Source organism: Sceloporus undulatus, chromosome 4 (genome assembly GCF_019175285.1).
Source record: "Sceloporus undulatus isolate JIND9_A2432 ecotype Alabama chromosome 4, SceUnd_v1.1, whole genome shotgun sequence".
Lineage (NCBI taxonomy): Eukaryota > Metazoa > Chordata > Lepidosauria > Squamata > Phrynosomatidae > Sceloporus > Sceloporus undulatus.
The window spans coordinates 41,009,987-41,024,506 of NC_056525.1; the positions used below are offsets into that span (position 1 = coordinate 41,009,987).

Genomic DNA, 14,520 nt, shown 5'->3' on the forward strand with positions numbered 1-14,520 from the left:
CATATTATGCCTTTATTTAAAAAACACCCCCCCCCCCCGGCATTTCATGACTATATTGCATTGTTTTACATTTACATGGTAGGACATGTAACTTAATATTCCTAAAGCGCATAGGCACACTCTCTTGACGATTAGCATGATTCTACAATGTGGGCATTCCAAGGCTGCAACCACATACTAACAGCTACCTTGAACAACTGTAGAAAACATGCATTTGAAAGAGCAAGAGGTCATGGAAACCCACTGGAGGACCTTGGGCAAGTCAAACTCTTTAAGTCTCAGAGGAAAGCAAAGGCAAACACCTTAGGAACAAATCTTACTGAGGACCCCATGATAGGTTCATCTTAAGGTGGTCACAGGTCAGAGACGACTTGAAGGCAAATAACGATAACAATAACAACAACACACATTGGCTCGAATTGTTTAAAAAAGTTGCATTCTACATAACCAAGTAAAGGAAGGCAGGTGTTGTAAGGTGAATATAGTCTTTTTATTGACTACTGTGAGTAAAACAAACTAAATACATCTGTAACAGTTTGGGTTCCTTTATACAGTACATTAAATAAGTTATGCACATGAAATAGGTAACAAAAAATCCTAGTATAGAATCAAATGACAAAAAATATATATAGAAAACAGAATCCACGAAGTCTTCCCATAAAATTTCACATCTTTCACTCCCCTTTTCAAAAAATCATTTTAAAAGCATGACAGGTAGTATTTAACTTATTTACACTAACATATTTTCTCTTAATACATAGCAAGCCATTGTATTTGCATGTTAAGTTATGGAAGACTGTATTTACACTCATTTTCAGAATGCCAGACCTCTCTCAAGCACACAAACACTCACACATACATACACATGCTCACTCACAGTTCTTTGGAACTGATCTTGCAGTATTCAGTTCTCTTCAAAGAATTAAGTGGCAACTGAGATTTATTTCAGCACCACAATTTTCATTAGGATTTCTCGATTTGCTGCCAAACTATGGGGATGTTACAGAGAGCAGTCTTGATAGGTCCCTGCAGCACTAGAAGAAGTTCTATATTAGTAGAAGTTTCTTTTAAAGAAAAACAAAACAAAACAAAACACTCAAGATTTTTGTGTGGCAGAGAAAGTTTTGCAGCTAACAGAGATGACCAAGAATTTTAAAAATGCAGTACAAAAATGGTATTTATTATTCCAAGTTATTTTAGATCCTTTTAATTATAACAGCTCTTCATCAGGGAAACTTAATTTTTCAAGGTCGCCCAAATGAAAGAACTGGAACAATAAATGTTTCTATCTACACTTCTGGATTTTTTTTCCAAGCTCCTTGTAGCCTATTTGTGGTTTCCATTTTATTGGAGCCAATAAGGGTTGCCAATAAATCAGGGTATTTTGATAGCTTCAGAAGCTTACTCCTCCTCACTGATCATAAGATTTCCCTCTTTGGCAATATGACACTGGGGAAGGGATTGCATACATAATTTGGAATATTTTTCCAAGCAGTTGCATATTTAGATACATTAAAAATTGGAGACACTTAACATATGGATAAGAAAAAAGTAAACAATTACAGAAGCTCTGCTGACATATTATAATGAAACCAGTGTTGGGCTACAACAGGTTGATTTAGACCTGGGTGGGAAAAGTGTGGTCCATGGGCTGCACGCAGCCCACAGGACTCCTAATTTTCTGGGGGAAATGCCCCCATGTTCCTCCTGTGGAGGAGCAGTTTCACTATTTTAGGACCAGGAGAGACCTTTTTACCAACAGGAACTGACTGAAAAAACCGAGAGGTGCATAAGGACATCTTTTTCAGTGTGGGGTACACTCTCTTCAAGAACATTTGTAGCACCAATCTGGCCCCTTCATCTCTGACAGTTGCCCCTCCTTGTTTAGACAGAATGCCAAACCATGTTTCAGCATTATGGAAACAATACCTACCTGTTTCCTCTTTCTTTTTCAGATTTAACAGCAAAAAATGATTTCTTTTTACATTCCAATCAAGCAAAACATGTTTTTGTGGCAAAGTTACAAATGGGAGAACACAGTGTACTACCCCCACCCCCCTTTATATATGTCTGAACCAATCACAAAGTAAAACTTTACACAGCCACTCTTTTAGGAATATTGTGGTCCTCCAGATATTGACAATTAGCAACTCCCGGCTGGCAAGAATAATAGTGAAGGATAATGGGACCTGTAGTTCAACAGCTGAAGAGCTACAGGTTGCTTGGCCATTTTAAACAACAGAATGACTCCATATATATCTAGATAAATATTGTCTACTTCAAAGATGAGGAGGCTTTTTTTTACCCAGGTCCTGTTCTAGAGATATTTTCTGAAATACAGCACAGGAAATGTTGCACGTTTGTAAAGCGCAAGGGGCAAATCTCAGAACCACAGCCTAATGCTTTGAAAAGGTGTCACATTGCTTGGTTTTCCACATATGGATTTTTTAGTTGGAATCAACGTACACATAAAGTGATGAGAGAAGAAAGAGAATTCCATTAGCCTTTGGTGTTATAGATAGTCAAACCCTGCTCAGTTTAGCAAGCATGCTCTGAGAGACTGGACCAGAAATGAAACAGCAGCTGGAATAATGCAGGTGTGGTGCATATCATCTAATGTATACACTGATTAAATAATATATTTATAGCCAACAACTCATACACAGACAAGATAAACCAATTTAAAGATGTAAAAGAGCGGGAAACCATTTTACAAAAATCTTTGGATGAAACATTTAAATCTGTAAAGGCCTATGGTCAACATAAGCCACCTGCTCTCTAACTGTAACAAATTAAAATGGATGAAGTGAGATAGCTGGTAAGTCACTGCATGAAGCAATTTTAGATCCCACTTCATTCTGGATCTGTCTGTCTGTCCAGGGTGTGAAGGAAAAGGGAAGGGATGGCGGCAGGTGTGAACAAGCTCTCCTCTGTTCCCTCTTGTCTGGGCTAGCTAGTTCAAGTCAGCTAGCCAAGGCAAAAGGGTAGGGAGGGGGCAGGTGTGCACTCCCCTCCTTTCCCCCTTGCCTAGCATGTGGTGGGGAGCGCACTAGAGTTGTCACCCAAGATAAAATGGCAGTAGCCTGAAAATGTTTGGGGACCACTGGCCTAGACTGTACAAGAGAAGAATCTGAATACCAAACTGAGAGGAGAGTTTGCCCAAACAACTCTGCTTTGCAGTAAAATAGAGAATAACCTCCTTTTTAGAAGCATGAAACAATAAAATCTCCCTTTAAGGAACTTTAAATGAAATAAAACAACAGGACTAAAGTTCTCAGGATTCTAGGAAACCAGGGAGAGAATCCTGAGATTCCAGCAGTGGAGGGCTAACATGAACATCTTAAAATTAGATCAAAATGCCTCTGATATAATAATGTGAATGCTTTTGTCCTCAAGGACAAATTTTTGAATATGTTTTGAGGATGTGTTTTTTTTTTCAAATTTAGAAAACAAATAATGTGTTGTGTGAAACCTTCTCTTTTAGAGACCATTTGTGTCTATTGCTGTCACAGAAGCTGGAGTGGAGGATCGAGATGTGGTAGTAGATGTTTTCTCCAGAGCTGGACTTGCTATCCCATCTACTGTTTTCAGAGTTGTTGATGCAGACCGCCCTGCTGGTAAGGGGATTGGTTTGACCTGGCTGTGTAAGCCCTGACCACAGATTCGGTGGTGCTTTTCCCAATCTTTGTGTTGGCAAAAGGAACCACAATAGCGAGCACTGTTGCACCCACTGCATGTCTCGCTGGCTTTACGACCACAGTTCCAGCAGCTCTGAAAAAGCAAAAAAGAAAAAAAAGAATATTTCTGTTAAACACACACCAATCAACGGCTTTGCTTTTTATTATCATTTTCAAGATGATCAAGAGCTCCAAGGAAATGTTACACGAGCTACTGTATTAATAAGCCAGCACTGGTGGTGAGAAATAAGCCAGCACTGGTGGTGAGAAAAATACCTTTACATATTTGATTTGATGTGATGTGATTTGTTTGATATTTGATGTTTTTAATCTGTTTTTTCCTTTCTATATGGTAATTTCATCTATTCCTCTTTTAATTGTTATTATCTTAGAATGTACGCCTTGGGCAGGCTTTTATTTACTCCTAATTTTACCGACTTTGTACAGCGCTGTGTATAATTACAGCGCTATAGAAATAAAGTTTAATAATAATAATAATCTAGGGCATTTACATGTGCTCTACAGAAGAATGGAGTAGTTTATCAGATTCTATTTGCATGGTAGCCTGCTTACAGCTAATAACAAGAGAAACCAGCATAGAAGGATAACAACTGTATAATAGGATAACAAATATCAGCTTCTATGTCTATAAAGCAAATGTTTAGCAGTATTGATAAAAGCCCCCGTATCTGATGTTACTAAGATAACAACATTTCACAAATCAATTTTTAGCTTATTAGCCATACAGTGGATTTGAATAAGCTCATTTGGAAGAAGCATGTGAAAAAACCTTTGATGGGCAAGGGCCATTCATCAAAAGTACTAGAAAATTAGCTGGTAAAGTGCTTTGATGAATCCTGAAAAACCATGTCCGTCATCTTTATGATTTTGCCTTAGGCCTATTCCCCTGCCTTCCCAAGATTCGCAAAAGATTCCATTGTCTCCTTACCTCGGTAGACTCCTCCTGCTCATTGATCACTAGGAAAGCATCTTCAGTGGCCTGCCGCTTTGCATCTGCAATGGTCTGCTCCATGCGGGCCCTTTCAGATGCAATCATTTCAAATGCCTTCTGCTCAGCCTCTGCAACAGCTTTTTGTACTTCGGACATGGCCTGCCGTTTCACTTCATTCACAGCTTCTTCTGAAGGAAAACAAGAATCTCATCAAATGGCTTCATGGGAAAAGGTAAAGAGCAGCTCCTAAAAGGTCATCCTACAATCAACTTCAATAAGATGGTCAACCTGGTTTAACCAGAATTCTGAAGCATCATTTAAGAATGCATGGATATTACATTTCACATAGGTATTCAAAACCTCCTGCAAGTAGTTTTACCTATTCATTTCCAGTGTGCCTAAGATGTATTGTATCACAAAATCTCAGGGAATAAAATCAGTTTAAAACAAACCAATAAAATAAAAATAATAATAATTACAGGCTAAAAACATATTAAACAATGCAACAAGGCAGAAAAATCTAAAATGATGTATGTGGACACACAGCACATATGCACCAGTTTTAAGCCAACAACTAGGGCTCACAAACATTGCTGGACTTTCACTACAAGGGGAGAAGTCAACTAGCTTAAAGGAAGGAAAGGGAAAGATGAATATACATAAATAAAACCTCACCTTACTCTTACCATCAAATGGGTAAATCAACCTGAGCTGATTTGCCCAAGGATACCTAGAAAGCCTCAAAGATGAGAAGAAATTGATCCTCATTTTCTTGGATCAAAACCAAACACATTTGCCCAGCCTTCCTCAACACTGCTTCACAGACATTCTGCACCACACTGTCCATCATCCAAAGCTACTGCCCATGCTATCTGGGGTTGATGGAAGTTGCAGTCCCAAACATCTGGTGGACATCTCCCTGGGAAAGGCAGATCTAGCTAAAGTGTCACACTCAAGGTTAAACCTATTTTTTCACCATTCTTTTTAGAAATATGTATATTTGACACAGCCCAAGTGGTTACCAAAAATATACCCACCTAGATACATGTGCATTGTTTTGGTGCCATTTGGCATTTTTTGTTCCTTTGACTGGTGATGCTTTATGGTGTCATTTTCTCCTCCTCAGCCTCATTTGTCCACAATGCAATGATTCTGTCTACAAGCATCTATGATATCATCATATAAGAGGTAACTTTGTTGTATTATTAACAAAATTGCATGAATCACAACAGCCAATAGGATCAAATGTCAGTGTGGGCAAAGGAAGCTATTTCCTTGATATATATATACACACCACTTTGAGAGACATCTCTCCCAAGAAAAGGGGAAGGCAGAAATCATCACCTGCTCTCAAGCAAATAAGTTTATTTGATTTTGTTAGTTGTAAAGCTAATTTATAATGCTAGCTTAAAGCAAAGTCTTTTTTAATTGTTTAAAAACCTAGCAGCTTTTCAGACTAAAAGTACTGCTTTTGAAACTGTTGCAAACTGTTGTTAAAACATTTATCCATAGCCTTATCTATTGTTGCACCAAGCAAAAGAAGCAAGAAGAACATTGGTCTTACCTGTAAGATGTTCCTTTTCAGTGGTAGAGGTGGGGAAACGCTGTCATGGGTTGCTCCTCCTCATCACTATGGTATGCAGGAAGGAGATTTTGTGGGAACCATCACCAGCAGGAGCAACCCAAAACAGCCCTCAGTCCATGTTATAGCCAAGGAGAAAATGAGTAGCTAACATACCACTCACAACAGAAACAGAGTAAATTACAAAGAAAAAATGCCCTCCAATTAACAATGTGGATAACAATGTGAAGGTAAATAAACTTTAATCCTCCCCTCCCAATGGGAAATGCTTTCCTCAGTTCCGGTTGGGGGAGATGTTTCTGCCTCCAGTGCTGAAAAGAAACATCTTACAGGTAAGATCAATGTTCCTTTTTCCAGCAGTAGAGGGGGAAACTTCCTGTCAGGGGATCTACCAAAGCTCCCCAGCCAATGAGTGGGTGAACTGAGACATTAAGTGGACACCACAAATTGTAGTTCACATCTTCCTAATGAGGCCTCCACAGATTCAATAGCATCAAATCGGTAGTGGCAGACAAAAGTAGAATGAGAAGCCCATGTTGCATCCTTACAGATGTCTACAATAGATGCATTTGTGGCTAAAATTACAAAGATTTTAGAACTATGGTAGAATGAGTGACAACACTGAGTATGTTTGTCATAGATTTTCAATGACCTCTGCATGTCCAGAGTGAGCTGTAATATCTTGTATTCCTTTACTGGATGAGGACAAAAGGTAGGTAAGATTATTTCATGAGTCCTATTTTTAAAAAAAACTTTCGGTATGACTGTAGAGTCCAGTTACAGTACTGTACTAAGAATCCTGATGAAAAATGCATAGCTCTTTCCTTACAGAGAGAGCCTCCAGTTCTGATCAGGTGGAAGATATAGCAACAAAAAGAGAGAACTTTCCAGGCGATGAATTTAAGTGAAACTTGTTGCAGTGGTTCAAAAGGATTCTTTGTTATAGCTGAAAGGACCTTATGAACAAATGTCTGACATATGGTTGTGCTGAAGGTTTCTTGAGGTGGAAGAGCTGGAAGAAGAGCCAAAGAAATCACTGCAACCTGTCTTTTAAGTGTGGTTGGTCTAAGACCATTTTCCAAACCATCTTTCAAAAACAATAAAAGAGTTTTCAGTTACTGATGCACAACTCAGGCCCGTCATTCTGAAGGCTCAAAATGAGTATTCATAGATTTGCCTGGTATAGGGGTGTCTCAAACTGATGATCATTTCAACCACTTTTGGTGCAAGTTCATCTTGCAACAGGATGCTCCATTTAATTTCCATGCATGGAAATCATGCCAGATCTGGATGTCACACCTGGCCTTTTGTCAGAAGGACTTGCCTTGTTGGAATCTTGAGGTGTTCCTGGACAGTGCACGTATCTCCAAAAACCAGTCTCTAGTCTTGACCAACGAGGTGATACTAGTATTACTTCTGCCCTTTCTTTTATTAGTTTTCTTAGGAATCTAGATAGCATGCCTGTCAGCATAGAGGAAAAGCTGTGACCATTCCATCTCAAAGTGGAGTTGCCATTCTGAACTTGTGTTTCCTCACAAACCAACTGACCCCTTTCAGATCCTGGGATCACACTCAATGATTTGTTCTTTTTCAGCAAAATTAAAAAGATGGAGCAACAGACTTTCCATCTTTCTGATGATGGTACAGTTCTTGATGGCCCCAGTCTCAATCAGATGTTCTATGGTTTCTAGCATCAGCCTTCTCTGCCTTTCTGAACTTTGGGGAAGCAATGAAAAAGTACTTAAAATCTATCAGAGAGTCTTCTTTCTGTGTTGAGAGGACCTATTGATCTGGTGTGGTTTCCTCCCAAATATGAAAGAAAGACTGCATTTTTTCTCCCATCTTTACCTCCAGACAGTCAATATTGAGGCAACTTCTTTCCTTGTTTTGCCAGAATTGGTACTGCTATTGATATTGTTGTATTTATGATCAGACCAATGTCTGCCAAATGTATTCTCTCTTGTACAAAAGGTGCCATAATTGTATCCATGGGGACAAAAAGAGGACTGTCCCTGTTGAAGGGACCTCCTTTCCTCTTGTTTATGTGAAGAAGTTAATGCTTTCTTCTTATCTTTTGTCCCTACAGATACTGGATCCAGTGATTTCCTGAAGAACTTGCCACCAGTAAAGAGGGCAAATGTCATTTTTTGCTTAAAATGGGCATCTATGTGACACTTTTGGTTTTTTAGCCAAATTTGCCACAGGTACAGAGGCTGCCTGTGCTCTAGCACTAAACTGCATTACATCTAGTCTGGAATCAGCTGAGAAAACAGTCACTTTGTGCAGCTTATTAATGCCTTGGCATAATTTGCTGTTTCCTTGAGGGACTTCATGGATAAGATCTTTAGCCCATACAAAGGCAGCCCTCAAGAATACTGATATTGCTGATGTACCCTTAATTATCAAGGAGGATACCTCATATGTCCTAAATGCATCATCTGCTGTTCTCAAGTTGTTTTTGTAAAGTGTCTTCCCCATCTTTATGGAGAAGATACCAGGGCTGATAGTAGGGCAGCTACCTATAAGATCTGTAGTTCTGCCATTACCTGTTGAGGTAAATTATAAAACTTCTAAACAAACATAGAATCTGGGTGTACTGTGGCAGGTTTACCCCACTCTTCCCTGACTATTTTCATGAAATCTGCCACTTTCATGAAGTCTACCACTGAAGGTCCTGGTTTCGGAAAAGAGTCGCCCTTGCCTTGTAGCAAATCAGGACCCTGTTTTAGACTGATTGCTGGGGAGGGGAGAGGCAATGCCAAGACTTTAAGGGCCATGTGCACTGCAATATCCTCTATCCAAAAAGCCTCACAGAAGACAGAGTCCCTGTATCAGGGCCATCCTCTTCTCAGAAAGCTCCCCTGCTATATATTTAGACCAGGGGTAGGCAACCTGCGGCCCGCGGGCCGGATGCAGCCCGGCGAGGCCTTGGGACCGGCCCCCAGCCCGGTCCTGCCGCTGATTGCCGCTGGGGCCTTTGGTGTCTCACGCGAGGGGCATGGTGGGGCAATTGTCTATAGAAGCCTCAGAAACATGCATTTATCTTAACATTTTAAAAAAAAATAGCAAATTTTTTCGCGTGTCCTCCATTTTTTTATTTAAAAAGTGCCCTCCATTTGAAAATTTTGTCCTACATTTGTCCCAGTTTATTTATTTATTTAATTTTTAAAAAAAATATTTATTTATTTTTTGGCTTCGGCCCCCCAGTTGTCTGAGAGACAGCAACCCGGCCCCCGGCTCAAAAGGGTTGCCTACCCCTGATTTAGACAATACAGGAGATACTGAACCCTCTCCTCATTCGTTATCCGAGCAATGTATTGCTGGTAAGTCTTTTTATTTTCTATTTTTATTCCTCAAAGGCCCTTTTCTGCTGGCCTCTTTACTATTTTTCTTCAGTGCACAAAATGGCAGCTGCACTGGGCTTTACACCAATGTCGGCATAAAACGGTAGTTGCAGCAAAAACTCTTTGGATGAAATGGCCCTTTCTCATACAAAGGAATCGCAGACTCCTGTACTTTTGGGGACGGTGGGGAAGGATGATTCCCTTTGCTTTGGGGACCCACATTTAGTGTCCCCAAGACCCCCCTGTGATATTCTTGCTCATGCTCATACAGAATGGTAAAATCTGCTTGGTGGTAATGTGCTAATGCACTCAACATTCCTCTGGCAACAAAGGCATGCAGCCAGTCACAAAAGCCAGAGCGTAGATTTGATCAGCTACCACTGGCAAGGAGATCTAAACTTTACATACCACATATCCCATTTACTCATAATTCATTTCCCTGGACCCAATACAGGAGCAGTGTTTCCAATGATTCACACTGCAGTCTTGGGTAGAAGATCCTTCCTCTTCTGTCTGTGTCACCTTCTTCTTCAGCTTTTTAATGCTGTGCTGCTTGGTTCCTGGTATCCCCAAGCTCAGAAAAAGGGGCAGAGAGTGAGGTTCCTCTGACACCCGGGGCCTGTTCTTCATAGAGTTGCAGTGTGCCATAACCACAGGCCCACTAATCACCCTTACACTGTTTAGTCCTCTGAGGAAAAAGACAAAAATTAGACAAGAAAGATGAGAGATTGGAATTTTTTAAAATAAAAGTGGCCAGAAGATAAAGACACTTCAGAATAGAAAAAGAAAAATATAGAATGAAAGTTATCCTCAAAGAAATAAGGGAAGAGAAACAGCTCTAAGAAATAGCTTACTCAGAGCAGAGGTAGGGACAAGACTGAGGGCTTGTCTGTCTACCAGAGTGTCTCCCAGTGTGACGAGGAGGAGCAACCCATGACAAGATGTTTCTGCCACCACCGCTGGAAAAGGTAAATATTATTGACCAAAGATATTCAGAAATTCCAAAAGTGGGCATCTGTGAATATTTTTTTCCATGTGCCATCTCATTTACTTCAGTCTATGAAAGTTTATACTACAAACCTCTTTCTCTCAGTTGTCACACCAGTAATATCCCTTTGCATACTGATCCAGAGTAACACAGCTATGTCTCCTGAATTCTCTTTTACTCTGTTCCTATCAAGGAATTTCCTTGAGCTTACTCCCCATATCAGTCTGCTGTGCTTCCCTCTACTAGCTGTTTCCACCGAACAAAACTGAAACAAGGACCAAGTGGGTGTTGTTATTTTAAGGTGCTCTTGGTCAATCAAAAGGCAGATCTACCCATAGGAATTCAGCCTGTGTTGGATAAGTTGGGTGCATTCCTGAACTGAGGCAATGGATGAGGGCAGGAGGAGACTCTGGATGCTCAGAATTCAGCTGTGGCTAGGAGTGCACTTGTACAGTTAAAACTAGTGCATCAGCGGTGTCCATTACTAGATATGCCATACATGGCTAAGGTGGCACATGCCTTAATTACAAGACACTTGGATTATGGTAAGAGAATTTATATGAGTCTGCCTTTGGAACGTGTTCTGAAACTTCAGCAGGTTCAAAATGCTGTGAAAAGATTGCTGACTAGGCTGGTTACAAGGAATATATGTTCTTTGTTGCAACAATATCACTGGCTCTCATTTGTTTCTGGGTATAATTCAAAGTGCTGGTTATGACCTGTGAAGACCTTAGCTCCAGACTATCTGAAAGATTGTATCTTCCTATATGAGTCTGCCTGAATTTTAAAATCCTCAGGAAAGGGCTATCGGAATCACCACTGCTGCAGGCATTTCTGGTGAGGGCATGGGAGAGGGCCTTCTTGACAGTCGCTCCCAAGTGAACTGTCCCCCAGAGGAGGCTATGCTATTCTCCTCTACTCTTATTTTACTGATAGGTAAAGACCTTTTATTTAGATTGGTTTTTACAGTGTGCCCGCGTATGACGCGGGCGCATTATATGCAGCTTTCAGCACATGCTGAAAGCAACGCCAGAAGAAGCACATCACCGCACCGTCGTAAGCATGAGCCCCATTACTTCTAATGGGGCTCAAGCATACGCAGAATTTCTTTTATGTGGTGGGAGGTACGGAATGGATCTCCTGTGTAAAAGAAGGGACCACTGTATTTAGATTGGATAAAGTTCTTTTAATAGTGTGTATTTGCTGTATTTTTCCCCATGAAGCTATGTTTTAAGTGCTTTTAGACTGTTTTATATCAGTGTTATTTTAATTGTTTTTAACCGTTTTGTTTATCATTTGTTGCCTTTTTTTAAAGTGGTACTTTATGAGTCCTATGTTGAGAGAAAGTGGCTTAATTCATTATTTGTGACATCTACCTGGATAGTCCTATTTAGAACATCAGTGACTTATCATCAGGCAGAGTTGAGGCAGTCACTTCAACTGGCAAATGCTAGGAGACAGCAGAAAGGTCTTGGAGGGAAAGAAACTATTTGCTAAACAGACTGCTCTGTTTCCTACGCTAGCCAGCTGCCTTCAGATGAAGGATTCAACTGCTGTTCCAGGTGACATCTGTGCGTGGAATTTGAGGGTGGGAATCTTGTTAAAATCCGCAAGCAGCAAAATGAGCCCAGGCAAGAGCCAGCGTTGAACTGAATTCAAGCAGCATTAGTGTCTCAGAGACTTGTAGGATGGCAAAGATACCAGTACAACTTCCCTATCTGAGTCAGTCTACCAGATCAAATTGATAAGCAACAATGGGTGCAAGCTGGGTCCCTCTGTTTAGAGGCTCTGGTTGGCTCTAGCCACTATTACTGCTAAGGTAATAAGACAGGAATATATTTATGCTTTCCTCAAATCCTAGTACTGTAGTTTTTTTCCTGTGACATCTAAAACACTTCAGTCCTCTGATGACAATCTCCTTACTTACCAGCTTTTTTCCATATCTCCTCAGTGACATAACTGGCTGTTCCTCCTGACCTGCTGCTGAACTCCCGCTGAGATTCTGTAGCAAGAAGGGTGGTGTCAAGAATATTAGAGGCAGAAATGTTCACTTTTAACTTCTAAGATCTGTTACACAATTGTCTAATAATAAATAATACAGCTTTTAATAATAATATAATTTTATTTTATTTATATAATTTTATTTATATATCAAATCAAATCAAAACTTTATTGCTTTTGACCAAAGGTCATTGCACATATTTATATATCGCTTTTCCTCCAGATCAAAGCGGTGTACATACGATAAAACTCTGTGACACATGTCAAATACAATATTAAAAACAGATTAAAAACAGTTATAAACAATTCAATTATTAAAAACAGTGCATTTAAAAATAGTCGGGATATCAGTTATGGGTAGTCGTCTTAATCTAGTTGGGAAATACTTTCTCTAGAGAGAATCGGGAGGATATGCTAACTGGAAGAGATAGGTTTTCAAGGCCTTTTTGAAGGCTTCCAATGTACAGCTAAGTTGAATCTCCTCCGGGAGTACATTCCAGTGAGTTGGAGCAGTCATTGTATAGGCTCTTTGGTTGAGTCGTTACCAGTCTCACCTTAGGGTGTTCAAGTAAGAATTTCCCTGTTGTTCTGAGAGTGTGGGGCAGATTATGTAGGGAGAGGTGCTCCCTCAAGTAACTCAGGCCGAAGCCATGTAGGGCTTTATAGGTAATAACCAACACTTTGTATTGGGCCCGGAAGCAAATTGGCAGCCAGTGAAGAGATTTTAATACAGGTGTTATATGGTCTGACCTTGAGGTTCCCGCGACTAATCTGGCTGCAGCATTTTGAACTAATTGAAGCTTCCGAACCTGGTCTGTTCAGTAAGGGGGGGCATAATGAGAACAAGGAAGGGTTAATCACATAAAACCCAAGCCAACACATTTCTGAAGTTAACAGGGTTCACCACATGGCAAAATGAAAAATGTCCACTTTTAATTTGATGTCCCGTGTAACTTATTATACAGCATAACCCATTTCCATCTTTTAATATTCTTGTCATCACAGGCTATGCACTTATAAATGTATCTCATCAAGCATCTGCTTCCTCCTGCTGTAACAGATATTAATCTTTACTAATAGCACCTGGCATTTACAGAGACCTTTGTTTTCCAAGAATTTCAGATAACAGTACTGGGTGTATTTTAAGGAGTCAGCCCTTTGAGAACTGGAGTGTTAAATTCTCAGGAACTGAGTACAGTAAATACTTACTGGTGCTGCTGCCAAAGATTATATTCTTATGGAGCTCAGTGGCTAAGTAGTGAAATGAGATTACCCTATCTCTGAGAGAGAGAAAAGTCTAACACTGAGATATTAATGTAATTTACAGTCTAATTTGGAGAAACTCAAGGGCAGAACATACTCTCAGCTCTCACCTGTATCATTGCTTTTACCACCCCTTCTTTATTTTTATCTATGCTGTGAGCTACCTTGCATCCTATTCTGCTTTGGTCAGACCTTTCCTGAAATACTGTGTTCAGTTCTGGGAACCACAATTCAGGAAAGATATTGACTAAATGGAATGTGAGTGTAACCAAAATGGTAAAATGTGTGGAAACCAAGCCCTATGGGGGTAGCTTAAGGAGCTGCTTATGTTTAGCTTGGAGAAGAGAAGGTTAACAGTGAATATGTTTGAATAACTGAAAGTGTGTCATATCAAATCTGGAGCAAGCTAGTTTTTTGCTGCTACAGGGATTAGCACATGGAGCAATGAATTTGAACTACAGGGGGAAAAATCATTAGGAAGAAATTCCTGACGATAAGAACTCTGTGACAGAGGCACACACTGCCTCAGAGTGTGATGGGGCCTTCTTTTTTAACAGAGGGTGGATGGCTAGCTGTGTTTTGGCATGGCAGGGGGTTGGACTGGTGGTCTCGTTGAACTCTATGATTCTATAAGTGTCCTTCTCTGCTCCACACAGGTTTATCTGGCATTGTTATCAGCCGTTACAAAAGCTGAGGGTTTATTGGGACTTGCC

General features: G+C 40.2%; 1 protein-coding gene across 5 annotated transcripts in view; it reads right to left on the reverse strand.

Moving 5' to 3' along the window:
- Nucleotides 1-466: 466 nt before the first annotated feature.
- The window catches only part of CBFA2T2 (CBFA2/RUNX1 partner transcriptional co-repressor 2), a 125,513-nt gene continuing 111,459 nt past the window's right edge, over nucleotides 467-14,520 (reverse strand). For 3 of the 5 annotated variants that reach the window (XM_042461876.1, XM_042461875.1, XM_042461878.1), the window contains exons 9-11: nucleotides 12,471-12,545; nucleotides 4,627-4,817; nucleotides 467-3,771 (exon numbers count right to left, since the gene is read on the reverse strand). In XM_042461876.1, coding sequence (XP_042317810.1) covers nucleotides 3,481-3,771; nucleotides 4,627-4,817; nucleotides 12,471-12,545 — 557 coding nt within the window. In that variant the 3' untranslated portion in view covers nucleotides 467-3,480. Of the gene's footprint in view, nucleotides 3,772-4,626; nucleotides 4,818-9,373; nucleotides 10,244-12,470; nucleotides 12,546-14,520 lie in introns of those variants that run through there. The other 2 variants (XM_042461877.1, XM_042461879.1) reach the window with 2 other exon arrangements.